Source organism: Pristis pectinata, chromosome 17 (genome assembly GCF_009764475.1).
Source record: "Pristis pectinata isolate sPriPec2 chromosome 17, sPriPec2.1.pri, whole genome shotgun sequence".
Taxonomy (NCBI): domain Eukaryota; kingdom Metazoa; phylum Chordata; class Chondrichthyes; order Rhinopristiformes; family Pristidae; genus Pristis; species Pristis pectinata.
This window is the reverse complement of record NC_067421.1, coordinates 20,651,200-20,672,385: the sequence shown is the minus strand read 5'-3', so window position 1 is coordinate 20,672,385 and position 21,186 is coordinate 20,651,200. Positions and strand designations below refer to the sequence as shown.

The 21,186-nt window shown below is 40.5% G+C and overlaps 1 protein-coding gene across 1 annotated transcript in view; it reads left to right on the top strand.

Moving 5' to 3' along the window:
• nipsnap1 (nipsnap homolog 1 (C. elegans)) overlaps positions 1-21,186 on the top strand; it is a 33,292-nt gene extending 12,106 nt beyond the window's left edge. The window contains exons 6-10 of the mRNA XM_052032087.1: positions 158-298; positions 4,662-4,693; positions 12,208-12,302; positions 13,021-13,104; positions 20,050-21,186. Of these exons, the coding sequence (XP_051888047.1) occupies positions 158-298; positions 4,662-4,693; positions 12,208-12,302; positions 13,021-13,104; positions 20,050-20,114 (417 nt within the window). The 3' untranslated portion in view covers positions 20,115-21,186. The remainder of the gene's footprint in view (positions 1-157; positions 299-4,661; positions 4,694-12,207; positions 12,303-13,020; positions 13,105-20,049) is intronic.

The window sequence follows — 21,186 nt, the reverse complement described above, 5'->3', positions numbered from 1 at the left end:
CAGGATTTGACTCCTCAGGACAGGTTTTGAATCATAGACTGTTTTGAAAGAGACTTAAGAATTTGAAGCAGGAGGAGGCCACATTGTGCCAAGTGCCTCCTCCAACATTCAGTAAGATTGCAGCTGATCTGGTGTCTATATTTTTCGATACTTTCAGGAATATCTGGAATTCCGAAAGGAAAGGAGCAAGATGTTGCTGGCTCGTAAGAATCAAATACTCTTGGAATTCAGTTTCTGGAATGAACCACTTCCAAGGCCAGGACCTAATATATATGAGCTGAGGACATACTACTTAAAGGTAGATTGCTCTAGTGGATAATTTTGTGTCCAATTTCTCATAGTAATACGCAGTAGTTTTCAAAGGCATGGCACGGTTAGCTAATTCAGGGAACAGGCCAAAATCCAATGGGCTGAATAGCTTCCTCTAGGTGGTAAGATTCTGAGTTTCCTTAGATTGCATGAATAGTTTCCAACCAGCAAATTTTTGTGGTGGGAAAGGAGCAGTTCTAAAGAGACTCCCAACCTCTAAGTAAGCAAATCAGTTGAACATAAGGAAATGCCTGTAAAAGCAAGATATCATTCTGCTGGAATGATGCTGAAATTCTACAGCGGATACAATTGTGATGTAGCACCGTTTTGTGTCTTCAAATATAGCTTTTGCATGGATGTATATTTGTTACCTTTCCAATCTCCCCCTCTGAGGGTGACTAGGGATAGGTCATTCCTTTTTTTTATTGACTCCTCTGCAGAACCCTCTCACTCTGCATTCAATATCGTCCCATGGGAATAAACTTCATTTGATTCCTAATTTGATCGTACTATTTTAGAAGATCAATAAATAAAAAGCCATATTTCCTTAAAGAAATCTTAGTAACAGTGGAGAAGGAAAGAATTTTGGGAAATAATGAATTGTCAAATTACTTATGAGATTTGGGGGTACATAACAAAGGGGGGAGTATGTTGTAGAAAAATACACCACTGAAGGCTCAAAGCCAAGGGTTGAATTTCTGTGTACTGTGGCAACTGACAAGCCACCTGCTGATAACAGGTCTAGGAGCAGATCCACACTGGAAATAATTTGTGGTACAAAGGGCATAAAAGGAAAAAACTGTACTCATAACCAAAAATTTATTAAAGATCTGCAAACAAAAAAAATGCACCTTATACTCAGCTCTGACCATGAGAATGGGCAATAAAACGTGTTTTTAATCAGGACTGTGAAACTCTGAATGTCCCCATCATCACAGAAGCCACTCTTTAGCTGATTTGGTTCCCGCGTTCTTCAAAAATATTCAAGGTCATTGAATACAGTAAAGACTGTGGGATCAGACACTGTTGTGGTTTTAACGATTTGCACTCTAGAATTTGTGATACCTCTATTCAAGCAATTCCAGTACCATTACAACACTGGCATCTACATGACAACGTGTCCAGGTATGTCTTGTATGCAAAAAGCAGGACAAATCCAATCTGGCTCGTTACTACCCAATAAATCTGCTCTCAATTGTCAGCAAAGTGCTGGAAGGAGTTGTCAACAGTGCTATCAAGTATCACTTAATTCACTGATTACTTGCTTACCAGTATGCAGTTTGGACCAAACAAATTTATTCCAGAGGTGAGGCATGAGTGACTGCACGTGGCATCAATGCACATTCAGTCGTAAATGGCATCAGAACTCCCTGTGAAAAATGAAACAAATGAGGAAAATACTTCATTGGCTCACCACAAAGGAAGATGGTTGTGTTTGTTGGATGCCAAACACCTCAGTCCCAGAGCATTATGGCAAAAATTCCAACCAATGGTGTCCTGGATCAAATCACCTCCAGTTGCTGCATCAATGATCTTCCTTCCGACATTGGTCAGAAGTAGGCATGTTCATTGATTATTGCATGATGTTGAATTCCACTTGGAAACCCCTCAAAAATGAAGCAGAGTGACCATCCTCAGTGAGAAAAAGGCTAACCAGTTACATTCAGTCAAATCACCATAACTAAGTTCAGTGTGGGAGGTAACATAAAAGCTTTCCTCACCCTTCATCCTCCCCTTCCCACATCTGGCTCCATCTGCCTTTTGTTTTGTCTGCCTCCAGCTATCATCCACCTGCCTCTCTCCCAAATCCATCCCCTACCTAGACTGATCTCTTTGCCCCCCCCCCCCCCCACCCCAATGGTTCATCAATCACCTCTGGTCCCTGTTTCACCACTCCCCCTCTCTTAATACTGGCCATCTCCGTTCTCCACATTTAGTCCTGATGCAGGGTTTCGACCCCACACATCGACAATTACTTTCCTCCCACAGATGCTGCTCGACCCACTGAGTTCCTCCAGCACCTTTGTGTGTTGCTCTGGGTTCCAGCATCTGCAGTCTCTTGCATCAGCATGGATAGCAGACAGGAAACAGAGAGCAGGCAAAAATAGATACTTCTCCAGTTGGCAAGATGTAGTGAGGAGTGTACACAAAAATCAGTGCTAGAGCCTCAACTTTTTACAACTTGTACAAATGGCTTGGATAAAGGCACCATGGTTTGGTTGCTAAATTTGCTGATGACACAAAGAAAGGTAGGAAAGTAAGTTGTGAAGAGGACATAGGGAGACTACAAAGTGGTATGGATAGTTAAGTGGGCAAAGCTCTGGCAATGTGGGAAAATGTGAAATTCTCTATTTTGGCAAGAGCATTTAAAAACAATCATATAATCCAAATGGGGAGGGACTACAGAGCTTTGAGGCATCGAGGGATCTGGATGTTCTGGTGCGTGATTTGCAGAAATCTGATTTGGAGGTACTGCAGGTAAGGAGGAAAGCTAACAGAATGTTGTTTATTGCTGGGAAATTAAATACAAAGATAGGCAGTTGTGCTTTACTATAGTTGAGACCACATCCAAAGTACTGTATTTAGTATTGGTCTTCTTTATGGAAGGATGTGAATGTGTTGGAAGCAGTTTGGAGAAGCTTTACTAGACAAACTACCAGATGGCAGGTTGTCTTATGAGGAAAGGTTGGATAGGCAGGACTTGTATTTGCTGGAATTTGCAAGTGATTAAAACATGCAAGATCCTGAGGGGTCTTAACAGGGTGGATGTATAAAGGATATTTCCTCATGTGGGGAAATTTAGAACTGGGGTAACTGTAAAGGTAAGGGGTCGCCCATTTAAGACACTGATGTGGTGAAATTCATTCTCTGAAAGGGTGGTGAGTCTTTGGATCTCTGATCCTCGCATCAATGAAAATCCTTCTATTTCTTTTCTTTCAGCAGTTATCCAGGTTCCTCTTATAAATACATCTCTGCCTTTCATCTCAGCTATCTCTGTGGTAGAGATTTCAGTACTCTAACCACCATGGATGGAGCGTGTCCTGAATATCTCCTTGCATTCACTGGAGAGTATTCTTTAGCTATGGCCTCTTGTTCTTTTCTCATCCACAACTGGAAACATCTTCCTACACCTACCCTTTCAAGTCCCTTCATGAATTTATGGACCTTTCAAGTCCCTTGTCTAGTCTATCTAGCGTTTCCTCGTAAGACAACCTGCCCATCCAGTTGTTTGACTAGTAAAGCTTCATGAATTTATTGACCTCTTCACTCCATTTTTCTAAAGAGAGCTTCATCCAGTTTTAGCTTTCCTGGTTGGTATAACCTCTCAGTGCTGGCATCATTCATATATCATTGTGACTTTTGCACCTTCAGTGCTTCAATATCCTTTTTACAATATGAAGACCATAATATACAGAGTACTTTATTTGGTTTAGACCAAAATACCAAACAAGGTTTAAAATAACCTTTTTCTACAATCCTATCCCCCGGAAGTATATCCCTATACCATGTTCGCATTTCTCATACCATTAATCTGTGTCATTACTTTAAGCAATTTGCATTCCCAGATTTTGTTTTTAAAAAATTTGTACATATAAAACAGAGCATATTAAATTCATATGACAAGACAGAGCACTCCATTTAGTTACAAGATTCACCTATCACAGCATGATATGATATTTCTTTTACATAATTTCCATGGCTTTGCAGAGGTTTTTGACGTGAGTAATGAGGCGAGGCCCTAAAACTGTGACCTTTCCCCAAACAGCCTTTGCAGCAGATGCACCAAGCATCAATGAATCCCTCGGTGTGGATTTGCAGATTTCTAAGTTTCCTACCACATTTGGATTACTTATAACTAGCACATTGCTTCGTTATCCTTCGTAGCAAGCTGTATCACCTCATGCTTGTGTATTGAAATCCATTTGCTGATTGCATACCCATTCTTTAAGTTCATTAAAGTACTGGTGCCTGACCCACTGAGTTCCTTCAGGTTTGTTTTTGCTCCAGATTCCAGCATCTGCAATCTCTTGTGTCTTCATTAAAGGCTTCTTCTGTTTGGCTATAACTGTACCCCCCTAATTTATTGCCATCAGCAAATTTTGAAATTCTGTTTCTAATTCTGTAGTCCAACATATCAACTGGTTAAAAGGGAGGTCCCCATCTTGATCCCTTTAGCTGCCAACCTGAGTATTATCTTTACCTTTGACATATATGACTACTATTCTCTCTTTAATATGTGGTATCATATCCAAGGCCTTTTGAACATTCAAATATGTTACAGGATTTATTTATTGCAACAATTATCAACCATGCAGTTAATCTAATGTCTTATGCATTTCTTTACCTTCCAGCCGGGGACCATGATTGAATGGGGTAACAACTGGTAAGTAAGTGTTTACAGGCCTATTAAAACCTCAGTGTGTTCTATTGTTGTTTGACATTGAGCTGAGATATGTGTCAAATTTAACAGATCTAATTTCAGCATGAATGACTTGTTCTAAAAAAATTCTAAGGTCATTCAGGAGTATTAAAATACAATGGGCAACATTGGAAAGCTGTTCTTGTGTTGTCTAATTTCATTTCAAAATGATGTGTAGTTCTGCAGTTTATTGTTTAAGGTTTTTACAATGCCCACATTTTTTTTAAATTGGTATAAAATGCTCTACAAGCACTTTAACGTGGAGAGGGAAAACATTTTAGAATTCTTGTAAGGCTTAATATAATGAAGTTCCAACTTCCTGGTCTTAATTCCATAAATATGTCAGCTCTTTTATTATGCAATGCCTTATACAATTTATATTCCTGTAAAGTACCACTAAATAAATCCTAGAGTTATATTCTCTGCCATGAAATGCAATGAAATACTAAAAACCTTTGAGATCCTAAACCGTTATAAGCTACAGATAGAATCACCACTGATGATGGCGTAAGTAAACACACACTCCACTCCTTTAATCCAAGTCTGCAATTGCCCTCGATGCTCCCCCAATTCTTTGTAAGTAGCTCTTCTATGGGGAATATATCTGACGCTATTTTGATCCTCACTATCAGATAGCACTATATGCCTGGAAGAAAATAGTTATTTATATTACACCATATAGAAGGAATATAGTCATCTGTAGGTGCACCACACTGCACACTAGTATCACAAATTAGGTACTTGAGTTCTTACTTTCAGACTTTGCCAGAAACTAGGCTACATTCTTGTCCATTTGGAAGGGATATTGGTTACTGAGCTGTGCCAAGTCACCAAGTCAACTAACTGCCTTCTGAGACTAGAGGGTATGGAACTGGAATAAAAAGACCAAAAATAACAATGTTTCATTAAGTACATTCAACAAAGACCTGGAAAAGATTACAATGAGTAGTTCATAGAGCAGTGGAAAATCCTGTTTGATCTTCAGCCTTGGAATGCACTTGTAATGAATCCTAAACCGGAGCAATAAAAGGGAGCAGTTTGGTTTTTATTAATGTAAAAGCATTTTTAGAAGATACTCCAAAAATTGTTTTAACTTGTGATGACTTTGGCTGTAGACCTACTCTCTGTTTTCTCTCTATGAAATAATCTATGGCAGTTAAGTAAAATAAATTCTAAGTAAGTAATTGAATGACATAGTTTCCATTCCAGTCTGCACAGTTGGTCACAGCCAATGTAGCAAATAAGTATTGCTGTTCAGTGTTTCACACTAGGTTAGAAAATGACACATCTGTTTTGGCATTTTGCTCCTAAACACTGTTGGACAATGCCCTTCTGATAACATCAGAATGGGGTCAAGTGGGATTTTCCATCACAGAAAATAGATCGCTATTGTTGAGATTTGCCTGTTATTAATGGCCACTTGGTCAAGAATGCTTAGCAATGGTGGAATGAACTCCCAGTAACAACATAACATGTAAAACAGAGGTTGCATATGATAGAAGAGTGAAATGTACCATAACAGTGGTTAAATACACAAATACTTGTAGGATGATGCATATATTTATATGATGCATGATGCCAATGTATGATGCCTTTCAACAATCTCAGGATAACCTAATGTGCTTTACAGCCTAATGACTACCTATTGAAGTGTAGTTGTTGCTGCAGTCTAGGAATCACAGCAACTGGTTTGCTAGCATTAAGCTCCCAGCAACAGCATCATGAAAATGACCAAATAAACTGTTTAGTTCAACAAAAGCACAAAAAAATCCAGGATTCTGATCACTAATAAATATCCAGAGATGTATTTTTCAACAGCCAAAGCTGTTAGTAATGAAGGATTAGCTCAATTGTGTCCTTCCAATGGTCAGATAATCTAATGGTTCTCAGTGTTGAAGTTCAGGAGTAGAATTACCATGAAGCTGCAGAGAGATACCAACACTTTTTTTTACCTGTCACTGTATACAGCTCGTATCTTCACCATAGAAGGCGAGAAATGTGGCTGAAAAAAATATATTAATATTTGAATTGCATACATGAGAAAAATACTGCACATGCAAAATCTAAAATAGAAAACAGTAAATGTTAGAATTGCTTGCAGGTCAGGTCGCATCTGTGGAGAGGAACAGTTAATATTTCAAGTTCATCTTCAATGGAACTGGAAAAAGTTAGTGAAAATAAGTTATAAATATCAGAGATAATATCGGGAAAGAGAAAATAATATAAGGGATAGGATGAAAAGCAGTACAGATTAAATTGCAAGGCAATGAAGGTTGGTATTGGGGTCCAAATTGTGTTCCCTAATGACCTATTCCCCTCTTCCTGCTGAGGGTATTCCAGTTCACTTCTTCAACTCTGCCTGACTCTTCTCCTGGATCAGCTGAACCCTTCATCCAACCTTAGTTACCTCTGGACTTAACTCTTTCCGTTGTTCCCTTTGCTGTTCTCCCATTTCCTGTCCTCCACATGCTTGAGATTATCCAAAACTTTGCTACCCGTATCACATTTCACACAAGTCATGTTCAGATACTACTCCTCTGCTCACTGCCTACACTGTTCTGGCAATACTTTATGGTTTTATAAATGAATACACAATTAAATGGATCAGTGATATGGAATTGTTGCCTAACAGGTTACACCTGCTGCTGTAAACTTTCAAAAATCGGGAGAAATTTTGCAACCAATTCTTCTAATATTACAGCTGATAATTTTCCAGTTTTGGATTAGCCAACCCAGGAATGTAAAATGTCTTTTAAAGATATAGTAACATTAAGAGTAAGTATAGATAAAGATATAATAACATTGAAGGCAGTGCAAAGGAGATTTACTAGGCTAATACCTGGGATGAGAGAGTTGCCCAGCAAGGGAGATTAAACTTGGGTCTGTATTCCTTGGAGTTCAGCAATATGATCGTAAAGGCACTTAACAGGGTAGGTTTATGGTAGGGGTTAGGGTTTCCTATCAGATTCCATTTGCAACCCTTTGTTACCTCTAGCCTCTATCGGTATATCTGCCTATCACCCCCTGTACCTCGATCCACCCATCTAGCCAGCTCTTGCTCCATCCCTTCCCTTCACCTCTTTATACTGGCTATCTACCCTCTACTCTTCCATTCCAGACGAAGGGTCTCAATCAAAACGTCAGCTGTCCATTTCCCTCCACAGATGCTGCCTGACCTGCTGAGTTCCTCCAGCAGTTTGTTTTTTGACAGGGTAAATGTTTTCACTATTGGGAGAGCCTCAGACAAGGGGACATAACTACAACATAAGGGGCCGATCATTTAAAAATGAAGTACATAGAAAATTTCTTCTAGTGGAGTGTGGTGAAGCTCTGGAATCCTCTGCCCTGGTGGTCAGTGGAAGCTGAATTATTAAAAGTATTTAAAGTGGAGATGGATAAATATTTGATAGGAACAGAAGGGTGTGGAGAAATGACACAGGAGAGGAATTGATGCCAGCAAAGGTCAGCCATGATCATATTGAATGGTGGGGCAGGCCTGATGGTCCACTCCTGGTGCTATTTTCTTGTATATTTAAATAATGTCTCTCATATAGGTAAAATATAAAACTTTATCAAATGCACTTCTGCAGCTCTCAGGAAGATCAGTCACAAATTTGAATTCTATTACTGCGCTTTTCCCACAATGTTGATTCTGCAAGAATAATGAAATAAATTGATAAATTGCTGCTCTTCAGCCATTCCAGTTGCTCTTGTAATAGATGTGGCATCATGATTCTGGATAATATTTGCAATGTTGTCTCACTTGGGATCCAGTTTCAATTGGTATACACACTGCACAAATTGCGTTTAAACCATATCAACACAGTTAAATAGGAAAAGATGGGAATGAATCTCTATAGAGATCCTATCGGTCTCCTCTGGGAGACAGGTAGAACCCTGTGGAATAAATGCATCAATCAATATATTATTGTTTTTTTAAGAAATCGTATCATGTTTTCTCTGCTGGCTTAGTAGAAAGACCATCTCTGTGGTATTCACATTCGCTATGAAATATTTTTGTTGAAGATGGCAAGTGACTGTCGGTGAAGCCTTACATTTTTAGATGAAGGATCTAAGCAGTTTATATAAATCTTACAATACCAGTAAAGAGACCATGTATTGGTAACAAGAGCTACAATGCAACTGACTTCCAGCCTTGTAAATGCATTCACACCATGGAGGAAATGATCAAAAAGTAAAACACTGTAGATGCTGGATATCTGAAATGGAACAGAATATGCTTGAAATATTCAGCAGGCTGGGCAGCATCTGAGGAGAGACTATAACAGAGTTAAAAGGCTGAATTGTGCACATCCCAGACTGTTCCCAGAGAACTCTCCCTGCACTATTCCTGCAGCCATTCAAATGAAAGGATTTGGACTATAACTGAGCCTCATCCCTAGACTTGGTGCTGAGTCAAGCAGTGAAGTGGGAGGTCAAATGTGTCAGCATCTGTCTTCCAGCACATTCCTGTCTTCCATGTTGTGATGCACAGGTGTTAAAGTCAGGAAAACACTGACCTCTGCACTGCAGCTTGCTGATGTAATTAGTCTGTTTGGGGGAGAAAGGTCACCCAAAATTTTTCACCCTATGCTGCTACAGAACTGTTGTTTTAAATGGGCACACAGACTTGGACATTAGTTTATTTGCTGAACAGAAGGGAAAATCTGACTACTTTTATTTGGGGAAGGCCTGCAGGTCCAAGTTGTGTAAAGTAGCACATTTGCTGTATCTGGACCCCCACTGTCGATTCTGGAATAGGAGGCAGGAGAAGGGTATGGTGTGGCTGAGATGTGAGGCAGAGAACAGACCCCTGGATGTTGGTGGTGACCTTCATTGAATGCAGCAGTAAGATTTGGGCTACGCCCATGTTCCCTGAGCCTGTTGACAAATGGTTGAAAACTGAAACCGTGGAATCTCCACACCTCTTGCTGTGCCTTTTTGAATCTGGCCCAGAGCCCAGCCAACCCTGGCATAAATGCAGGAATGAACAAAAATGCCTGCAGCTTGAGGGCATCAAGTGGGGAAAGGGGTGGTGAGTGGGTATGGTCTTCCTGCTTCTAAATACTTTGTTTCCTGAAAGTGCTAACACTTCATGTCAGCTGGATCTTTGAGAAGTGCTTTGACAGGGCTGGCACCAAACATCTTTATCTAAAGATTGATATCACCAACTGTCTATTCAATATTCCTTTGGTTTGGGTGTGTTTTGTTTTCTGCAACCCACTAAGCACTCAACATACCTGGGAAATCCACCCTATATTGCCCAATTTCATGGCCACACCCTCAAACAGAAGATTCCATTCCATTCTTTGCAGATGTAATCAAGCAGAATGAGTCATTTGATTTGAACTTCAGCTCTTTATTTACAAGTCTCATGATAAATACTATTGAAAATATTAAGCCTTGTTAAATGAGACACATCGTGTTTATAATTGTGTGCTAAGACATGGTTAATAACCTCTTAGACCCTGAGTGTTCAATCTGTAAATGCTCATTCCCTCACAATGGCATTTGGAAATTCCAGGCTTCTAAGATAATTATATTATTTTTTAACCATGATATTCAATTTCAGGCCCTTTAATTCCACATGCTTTTCCTAGTCTTTATTTCATTTTCATTAAACTATTTTAATTTGTTTAATCTGATTAGCTGAGCAGTCAACTTATTGACATCACTGGCTGAACATCACAGATCCCCTTTAGAAAGCATTAGACTACAAGTCACATCAGAAAAGAGAAAATCCATGCTGCAGAGTTTGCTCAATCTTTATAACCAGGTTTCTTTGTCAGTAGTGAGAACCATTGAGCAGAACGTAAGGGCCTTTAAAATGATAAAGAACAACCTTCAGTTCTTCCCTGTTTTGTTTTTCCCCTGGTACACTATAATGTGCACCCTGGTGGTTATTTTTCCTCTTCTGATTTGATTTACTTTTTTTGTCAGTTAAGCTACCGTAATCAACAATTCTATCTGAAAGCTATCCATATGAGAAATGGTTTTAAGTCTATTGGTTGCATCATGAGCACCTAACTTGTGCCTTTATTCTTTCTGATTCTTTTAGTTGCAAAAACACTTACTATTACTCATAAGCTTCATCAATTTATGTTACACATTGACTTGTAATTAAGACCAGCTTTGGAATAATGGTATTTGTTTCCATTTTAAAACTGGAATTTGTTTCTGTTATGGAGCTTTATTTTCATTTTTATATCTTTTGTGCATTTGTGTGACCACAGAAGGATTTACTGAAATTGGTAGATGCTGTATCTTACTTTGCATTTAGAAAATTATTTTAATTAAATATAGTAAAATATTAAAGAGCTTCACAGGGGCATAATTGGAAATAAGTTAAATTATGCGCTAAAGTGGGGATTACAAACTTGTGTTTTAAAGGAAAATCTTGAAGAGAACTTAAAGGCAATAGACTTTAGGGAGGGAATTACAAACTCTGGGGTTTCAGTGGCTGAAGTCATGGTTGTCAGTGGCAAGTGAGAAGCATAGAATATAAGCCAGATCCGGAAAGGATGGAGTGACATTTAGTTAGTTACTGCGAGCCAGTTTAGGTGAACTAGGATCGGGATGATAGGTAAGCAGAATTTGATGTGAGATGGGTTGCATGCACACAGTTTTAGGTGAGCTGATGTTTCGCAAGGTAGAAGTTGGGTTGTTGGTAACAAAAATATTTTGTATAACTGAGTCTATCGGTGACAAAGGCAATTTCAGAATGGGACAGACTGAGGGAGGGGCAGAGGTGAGTGAAATTATCGTGAAATAAACTTTACCACTCAAGTGAACTTTTAGATGGTAAGCTTATAGGTAAATGGGAGTTGGATTAGTGCCAAGGTGGCACATGCTAAACAGGTGTCTTTGATTTTCTTAATGCTTGGTTCGAAGCAGTCCAAGAATGTAAGTTGGATAAGCAGCTTGACAACACAGAGCAGTGGAGAGGCTTACTTGAATAGTTAGTGGAGAAGTGCTCAGTGTCATAAGCCCTCTTGTGGAGTGCAGTATTGTTGAAGGTGCACTTTTGTTCATATTGAACCTCAGATGAGCTTCTGACTGTACACCAGCCCTCCAGTTCTGTAATGTCACATCCCGCCTCAACTCGTCTGTTGCTGAAACCCTCAGTGTTACTATTAATGTTTCCAGATTCAAAAATCCCAGTTCTCCTGTAAGGTGTAATAACCTCCAAATCTCTGAAGCCCATTGCCTATATTGAATCCAAAAGGCTGCAGATGCTGGAAATATAAAAATAGAAAATGCTGGAAACACTCAGCAGGTCAGGCCGCATCTGTGGTAAGAGAAACAGAGCTAATGTTTCAGGTCGAAGACCTGAGAAATGATTGTAAACCATTAACAAAAAGAATTCATCCCATCTTTTTTTATGGCATAATTCACCAACAATCAATACAAGAACAGGACAAAAGTTAACGCAACTTTCACTTTTTTTTAAATAATTGTCCACCTTTGATTGTCTTCAGGGCAAGAGCTATTCGATTCCGCCAGGAAAACAATGAAGCTGTTGGTGGATTCTTTTCACTGGTCGGTGACCTCTATGTAGTGCATCACATTTGGGGTACGTTAAATGAAATATCTTACAATAGTGTTTGGGTTAAATTTTCAGTCTGCCTCCCAAACACATAACAGACATTGTGGATGAGCAGACCAGATGTCCAATTACATTATACTTGAGCAGTAAATTGAAACCTCCTTCTGGGAAGTAGTCTTCTACTGCTGAATGTTTAAGGTATTATTGATCTGACTGAATCAAATATTCAATTTCTCGACATCCTTTCCAATAAATTGATATGGCAGTAGTAAGCACAATTGTTAGTTTTGACCAGTTCTACTGTTGAGATATCAAATAATCCACACACGAACTGACTGAGGTTAAATTACTACATGGGTTGATGACGTGATTGAATGTATTCCTTGCACTGCCCCAGAACATTGTAGTAAGTCAACAGGTTATGCGGTAAGAAGGAAAGTCAATTGGCCCACTGGGCCCCTGCTGTCTTTGGAAACCAATTGGCTTTGCCTTTTCCCCACAAGCTTGCAAATCCCTCCTTTTAAGTATGTGTCCAGTTCCCCTTTGAAAAGTATTTATTCATTTTTTCATATTGTGCATTCCAGATAATAAAAACTTTCTATATTTTATTAATAAATTCTTAATTCCATCACCTGATCATGTGTACAATGCAAACTTACTTAGTCATACTAAATCTTTCAAAATTGGTGTGAACAATGAACAAATAATAGCTATTTTCTTTTTCCCATGTTGTTAATCACTCCAGCTTACAAAGACCTTGAGTCCAGGCATGAAACAAGGAACGCAGCCTGGCAGAAGGCTGGATGGGATGAATGTGTCTATTATACAGGTAACCTCAACCTATTGACTAACTGCTGAGAACTACCATAATATTGAAAAAGAAACAACAAATGTTTTGGGTGCTTCTAATAAATAAAGGGGAAATCACAGAAAATTGAAGTTCAATTTTCTTAAATAAAACACCAAAGGCTTTCAGTAACCTCTGGTTGCCAGTAATTGAGTATTTGTAACCAAAGATCAGGGAAAGGGCCAATGGTATATTTAATGATTGTAAACATCATTGGAGATTGTTGCCTGATTTAATTTGCTTTCAGACAGTCAAATATATATTTATGAGTTTCTTGTATTTGACAGTCAGCTGTTGGTGGATGAGGTTTACAGGCCTTATCTGGATAGCTCCAGATTAATGCCCTGAAGGACAGCAGTTCTGCTCTAACTTGATAACTATTTTGGTTACAACACAGATTCAGCTAGTATGAACCCTGGCCCAGATATAACTCACTGAATCAGTCGCCTTCTTTGGGCACTGTGACCCCATTTTCAAATCAATCCGCACCAAAACTCTAACCTCAATGCCTTTATTCTTCATTCCTGGTCTTCCAAACATTGGCCAAGAAGTCTTCCACTGCATGGTTCCATGCCTGGAATTCTTAAACTTCTCCACATCCCCCTCTAAAAAAACAAAATAACAAAGTAATTTAGTGTCAATTAAAAACATAATAAACCTCATGGGGTTTCACAAGATCTCAATCAGACAGCAATAAGAACTAACCGAAAGAGTTATGTACAATGAATGACCTGTACAAAAGGGACGGGTTACACCTGAACTCGGGAAGGACCAATGTCCTTGTGGGCGGGTTTGCTAGAGCTGTTGGGGTGGGTTTAAACTAGATTGGAAGGGGGATGGGAACCAGAGTGTTTGGTCAGATGATGGAGCAGTTGGTGTAAAGGTAGATGCAATGTGCAGAGAGACTGTGAGGAAGGATAGGCAGTGGATAGGGCACAAATGCAGTCAAAAGGATGGATTGAAATGTGTTTAATTTAATGCGAGAAATATTAAGAATAAGGGTGATGAACTTAGACCATGAATCAGTACATGGAATTATGATGTTGTGGCCATTACAGAAACTTGGTTGTCACAAGGGCAGGATTGACTGCTTGATGTTCCAGGGTTTAGATATTTCAAAAGGGATAGGGAGGGAGGTAAAAGAGGGGGGTGGGGAGTGCCATTGTTAATCAGGGATAGTATCACAGCTGCAGAAAGGGAGGACATCGTGAAGGGATCGTTTACTGAGTCAGTGTGGGTGGAAGTCAGAAACAGGAAGGGAGCGATCACTCTATTGGGAATATTCTATAGGCCCCCCAGTAGCCACCGAGACAGAGGAGCAGATAAGTCGGCGGATTTTGGAAAGGTGCAAAAATAACACAATTGTTGTCATGGGTGACTTCAACATCTCTAATATTGATTGGCACCTCCTTAGTGCAAAAGGCTTAGATGGGGCAGAATTTGTTAGGTGTGTCCAGGAAGGATTCCTGACACAGTATGTGGACAGGCTGACTAGTGGAGAGGTCATACTGGATCTAGTGCTAGGCAATGAACCTGGTCAGATGACAGACCTCTCAGTGGGAGAGCATTTCAGAGATAGTGACCACAACTCCCTGACCTTTAGCATAGCCATGGACAAGGATAGGAGCAGACGATATGGGAAAGTATTTAACTGGGGGAGAGCTAATTATGATGGTGTTAAGCAGGAACTTGGGAGTGTAAATTGGGAACAGATGTTCTCAGGGAAATGCACAGCAGAAATGTGGAATAGGGACCACTTGCAAGGGGTTCTGGATAGGTTTGTCCCACTGAGACAAGGAAAGGATGATAGGGCGAAGGAACCATGGTTGACAGAGGTGAAATATTTCTTCAAGAGGAAGAAGGAAGTATACTTAAGGTTTAGGAAGCAAAAATCAGGCAGGGCTCTTGAGAATTATAAGATAGCCAGAAAGGACCTTAAGAAGGGACTTATAGAAGGGGACATGAGAAGGCCTTGGCAAGCAGGATTAAGGAAAACCCCAAGGCATTCTACACATACGTGAAGAACAGGAGGATGAATTAGAGTGAGGGTAGGACCGCTCAGGGATAAAGGGGGAAATGTGCCTGGAGGCGGAGGAGGTAGGGGAGGTCCTTGATGAATACTTTGCCTCAGTTTTCACTAGGGAGAGGGACTTCGATGAATGCGAGGTCAGCGTAGAACAGGCTAAACTGCTGGAGCATGTCGAGGTTAAGAAAGAGGTAGTGTTGGGGCTTCTGAAAAACATTAGGATAGATAAGTTTCCGGGGCCAAATGGGATATACCCTAGGTTACTACAGGAAGCAAGGGAAAAGATTGCTGGGGTGTTGACACTGATATTTGCATCCTCCCTGGCCGCAGGAGTGATACCAGGGGATTGGAGGGTGGCAAATGTTGTTCAAGAAAATTAATAGGGATTATGTCAGTGGTGGGCAATCTATTGGAGAGGATTCTTAGGGACAGGATTTACAAACATTTGGAGAAGCATAGTCTTATTAGGGATAGCTAGCATGGCTTTGTGAGGGGCAGGTCGGGCCTCACAAGCCTAATTGAGTTTTTCGAGGAGCTGACAAAACAAATTGAAGGTAGAGCGGTGGATGTGGTGTATATGGACTTTAGTAAGGCAATTGACAAGGTTCTCCATGGTAGGCTCATCCAAAAAGTCATGAGCCATGGCATCCATGGACACTTGACTGCATGGATTCAGAATCGGCTTGCCCACAGAAGGCAGAGGGTGGTAGTAGATAGAGAGTATTCTACTTGGCAGTTGGTGACCAGTGGTGTTCTGCAGGGATCTGTTCTGGGACTCCTGCTCTTTGTGATTTTTATAAGTGACCTGGACAAGGAAGTGGAGGGGTGTGTTAGTAAGTTTGCAGATGACATGAAGTTTGGAGGTGTTGTGGATAGTGTAGAGGGTTGTCAAGGGTTACAAGAGGATATAGACAGGATGTAGAGTTGGGTGGAGAAGTGGCAGATGAACATCAGTCTGGAAAAGTGTGAAGTGATACACTTTGGAAGAATGATCTTGAAGGCAGAGTATAAGGTTAATGGCAGGATTCTGAGCAGTGTGGAGGAACAGAGGGATCTTGGGGTCCAAGTCTATAGACCCCTCAAAGTTGCAGCACAAGTTGATAGGGTGGTTAAGAAGGTGTATGGTGTGCTGGCCTTCATTAGTCAGGGGATTGAGTTCAAGAGGCGCGAGGTAATGTTGCAACTCTAAAACAATTAGACCACACTTAATGGTGTTCAGTTTTGGTCATCTCATTATAGGAAGGATGTGGAAGCTTTAGAGAGGATGCAGAGGAGATTTACCAGGATACTGCCTGGATTGGAGAGCATGTTTTATGGGGAAAGGTTGAGCAAGCTAGGGCTTTTCTCTTTGGAACGACGCAGGATGAGAGGCGACTTGACAGAGCTGTATAAGATTGAGGGGCATAGACAGAGTGGACAGCCAGCACCTTTTCCCCAGGACGGCAATGGCCAATACCAGAGGACATCAGTTTGAGGAGGAAAGCTTGGGGGAGATGTCAGAGGTAGGTTTTTTTGCACAGAGTGGTGGGTGCCTGGAATGCACTGCCGGTGGTGGTGGTAGAGGCTGATACAACAGGGACATTCAAAAGACTCTGAGATACGTAAGTGGATGTAAGAAAAATGGAGGGTTATGGGCTGTGTTGGAGGGAAGGTCAGATTGATCATGGAGGAGGTTTCTATAGATTGGCACAACGTTGTGGGCTGAAGGGCCCATACTGTGCTGTACTATTCTATGCTCTAAAAGAGGTGTGAGGAGGCATGACTGAACCTGTGTAAAGCTCTGGGTTTTTATGGGCCTTCAAGGAAAGGAGGTTTAGGGAAGGAATTCCAGAGCCTGTGGTCCTGACAACTGAATGCACAGCAAAGGCTGGAGCAATGGGATCAAGACAATGTGGATCAGAGAGTTATAGAACCAGAGGAGGATACTGAGAGAGGGCAAGGCCACAGAGGGGTTTGAATATGAAGATGAAAACCTTAAGTTTAAAGTGTTAGTGAATGGATGCCAAATTTAAGTCAAAATCTTCTGGTTTTGACCAAACTTTCAGTCACACCTCATTCTCTGGTTCAGAGTTTATTTTCTTAACTTTTACGATAAGATATTGGCCTAGAAATTCCTTTGCACATCTGCAATAAAAGAACAATGCTGTGCAGTTGAAAATAGGCTGAATTGAGAGTAGAACAGGATAGCAACAATTTCTGGGCCACTCATGCCCAGCAGAAAATTCAACCCCTTGTTGTCACAGGAAAATTTTTGCATTAAACACCCCAAATACCATCAAGAATAGTGCAATACCTAAATATTGTCCCTCCCCATCTTGATCCAAAAAGCAGCGGTTCTTATTTACTTACAGAGCAACCAGGTTTTACTAACGCCAATTCACCTGAAACGGTACTATTTAAAGGGATGACACTCACTGTGCACTCTTTTTCTGCATTGAGTTATGTGATCTGCCAAGACCTGAAGTACAGTCCATTCCTGGACTGTTTTGGCCATGAAGTCAAGGTGATGATCACTCTCAGATTTCTAGTCTGAGGTTTATTCTGTGCTGCTACCACTCTCAGAGAGTGATCTCGGCACCTCTAGTGCAGCCAAGTAGCAAGATTCTCCAGTTGCTGGAATAATCCTCCTTGAATAACAGCCTTCAGAGCTGGCTGCCGAGAGCACAGCTCTACACTGTGGTACAGACACTTCATCTAACAGACAGTGGGCTCAAACACTGCCCTGAGTTGTCAGCTTCTGCCAAGTAGAGGCATTCAAAACTGTTTGTGTCATCTTACTCCGTTATAGAAACCTCTCTTGCAACCTCTGTCTCTGTGGTCCCCTCACACCAAGAATATGCCTCCTCGTATTTCCTTAGCACGTAGGAGGAGGCCATTCAGCCCATCGTGTCTGTGGCCAACTCTGAGCAATCCCATTCCCTGATGTTATTTCCTTGCCGCCTATCCACGCTCAGCTGCCCATTAACTCCCCTCCGATTCTCCCGTCACCCATCTACACTTATGGTGAATTTAGAGTCACCAATTAACCTACCAAACCCTTGCAATGTGGGAGGAAACCAAAGCTCCCTTTCACACCTGGCTGCCAAAACCAAAGAACAGAAGAAAATGGGAGCAGGAACATGGAGCATTTCAATTATGAGGAGAGACTGGAAAGGTGTTCTGTCCTCCCCGGAGCGGAGGAGGTTAAGAGGGGACACGATTGAGGTGTATAAAATTATGAGGGATATAGATAGGGTAGACTGCAGGAGGCAGATAAAACTAGAGGATATAGATTTAGGATAAGGGGGAAGAGAGTTAGAGGGGATCTGAGGGGAACCTTTTTCACCCAGAGCGTGGTGGAAGCAGAGTCACTGTCAGGATTTAAGAAGTGTCTAGATGAGCACTTGAATTGCCTGGACACAAGACAATGGGCCAAGTGCTGGAAGATGGGATTGAAACAGATGGGTGCCCAGTGGCCAGCATGGACATGTTGGGCCAAATGGCCTGTTTCCTTGCTGCATGACTCTGAGTAGGCCTCTCGGCCTCCCAGGCCTGCCCCACCATTCAATATGATCATGGCTGATCTGCCCAGGCCTTGCCTCCTCTTCTATGCCGGTTTTCCATAACCCTCAATTTCCCAATCTTTAAAAGATTATCTACTTCCTCTTTAAATATCCCCAATGATCTACCTTCCTCAACCCTCCAGGGTAGAGCATGCCATCAATTCTCCACCCTCTGCCAAAAAAGTTCCTTCGCACCTTGGTTGTTTGCCCTCTAATTTTGTAACTTAGTGATTCTTCCACTTGTGGAAACATGTTGATGTCTACCCTGTCTTGCCTCCTAAGGACCTTCAATAAAATCACTCCTCATTTTTCTAAACTCCAAAGACAACAGATCTGATTTCTCTATCCTCTTATGAAAGGACAATCCTCTCAGCCCAGGAATTATCCCAGTGAATGTTTTGGATTGCCTCTAATGCAGAATATCCTTTCTTAGATAAGGGGACCAAAACCATGCATAGTACTCTGGTGTGGCCTCACCAGAAACCTGTACAATTCTAATAATACTTGCCTATTTCTAAACTCCAACCCTCTTGTACCCGTATGCTAACTTTTTGTGATTGGTGCACAATAACACCCAGATCCCTCTCCACTTTGCTCATCTGCAATCTTTCTCCATTTAGAAAATAGTCTGCCTTTAGATTTCGTACCAAAGTGCATGACCTCACACTTTCTCAAAGTTAAACTCCAGTTGCCAAGTTATTGCCCACTCACTTAACCTGTCCATTTCCAGTTGCAGGATACTAATAAGCTCATTGCAACGTGCTCTCCCACCTATTTTCATGTCGTTGGCAAACTTGGACACCCGACACTCTGCTGCCTCCTCCAAGTAGTTAATAGAAATAGTAAATAATTGAGGGCCAAGAACTGATCCTTGGGCACTTCACTAGTAACATCCTTCCAGCCTGAAAAAGACCTGTTTATTGTGACTCTGTCTTTATGCACAAACCAGTCTTCAAACCATGCTAACGCGCTTCCCCCGATACCATGAGTTCTGTGCAGCAGATGAATGCAGGCAGCTGGTGGAACTTGTGATAGGTCAATAGAGTAGCACTGTGGTCGCATTGACAGTGCGCTGGGAACCCAGCAGGTTGTTATGAAGTGCTAAGGTATCTAGGAAACTAAACTTTAGCTGTCCATGACATAAAATCTTAACCTACATTATCTAAGTCTGTTTCACCTCGTTTGGTTCTGCTTTGGTGCAAGGCTCAAACAATTCCTGAACTGGATCAACCTGGTATTCCTGTTAATCTGCCTAGATTTCACTAAGATTACAATGCACACAATATACCAAGTGGCAAAGAATAAATGCTGTATTGATTTTATGATGAAATAGATAACTCTACTCTTTAATTCTTACAGTTCCATTGATCCGGTACATGGAATCAAGGATTATGATTCCACTAAAAGTCTCCACCTTACAATGATGATCTCTTCCTTTACTTGGGTGCTTGTATTCCAGTTGGATGTAAAGGCTGCACAAATTCAATATAGTCATCAGTGTTTCCTCAAATCTTAGCCATCAACAAATGTGTAACCATTCTTGTGGAAAGATTGATGTTTACCAGATATAGTAGCAGGTTGCACTTTAACCAAATCACATAATTTTCATCATGCCATTTGGAAAAGTCAATCTGTTCCCAATGGATGATCCCAGGACAAGGATTATATAGCAAATGATTAATTACACCCCATTTAAGAATACACCATTAATGTTGGATTAATTCCACTTTTTCTAACATTCTGATGTAACAATTTTCAGGTGTTTATATGGGCACATAGATAAGCTACTTCCAAACTGAAGAGATGATATTATTTGTTGTTAACATTTCCTAAATGTGGCCATTTATCTATCTCTAGGGACAGTGTGTAATGTAGAAGATCACTGGTGCTTTTCACATTTCTTTCTAAATTCTAGTAACATTTGACAACAAAGTGAACACCTTGCTCACTTTAAAAGAACCTTTGTATTAAAATTCTTAAATCACCTTGTGATTCATGTAGATAATTTTGAAATACATGGTACTTTGTTAAGTAGTGTCAATCACCCACAATATTATTCCTCTTACACGTTCCCTAATTCCTTGATATGTTCCCTTTTTTAATGGATATTTTGTATAAATCCACCTTCCCGTTAGGTAACATGATTAATATTCAATGATACCAAGTGTTGACATCAGAAAGCCAGAGTACTGAAAAGTAAGGCACAGGAACTGACTGATGTTGCAAACAACACTTGGCGCTGCAATAAGTCAAGAAGCATTTTTTTTATTCTAATTGAAGCTGCTTATGTGACTGATGCTGAACTTATGGGTAATTTTTCTAATGTGATGGTTTAATGCATCAGGTATTGAATGAATCTTGAATTATTTCACAATCTGTTTACAATTGAAGTTTTGACTGTGCTGTTAATTTTTTTGTGATTAATGTTTGTGATGTATTTTTAAAAATGTATAAATTTTGATGATGTAACTAATTAAAAGTATACATTTTGAGGTA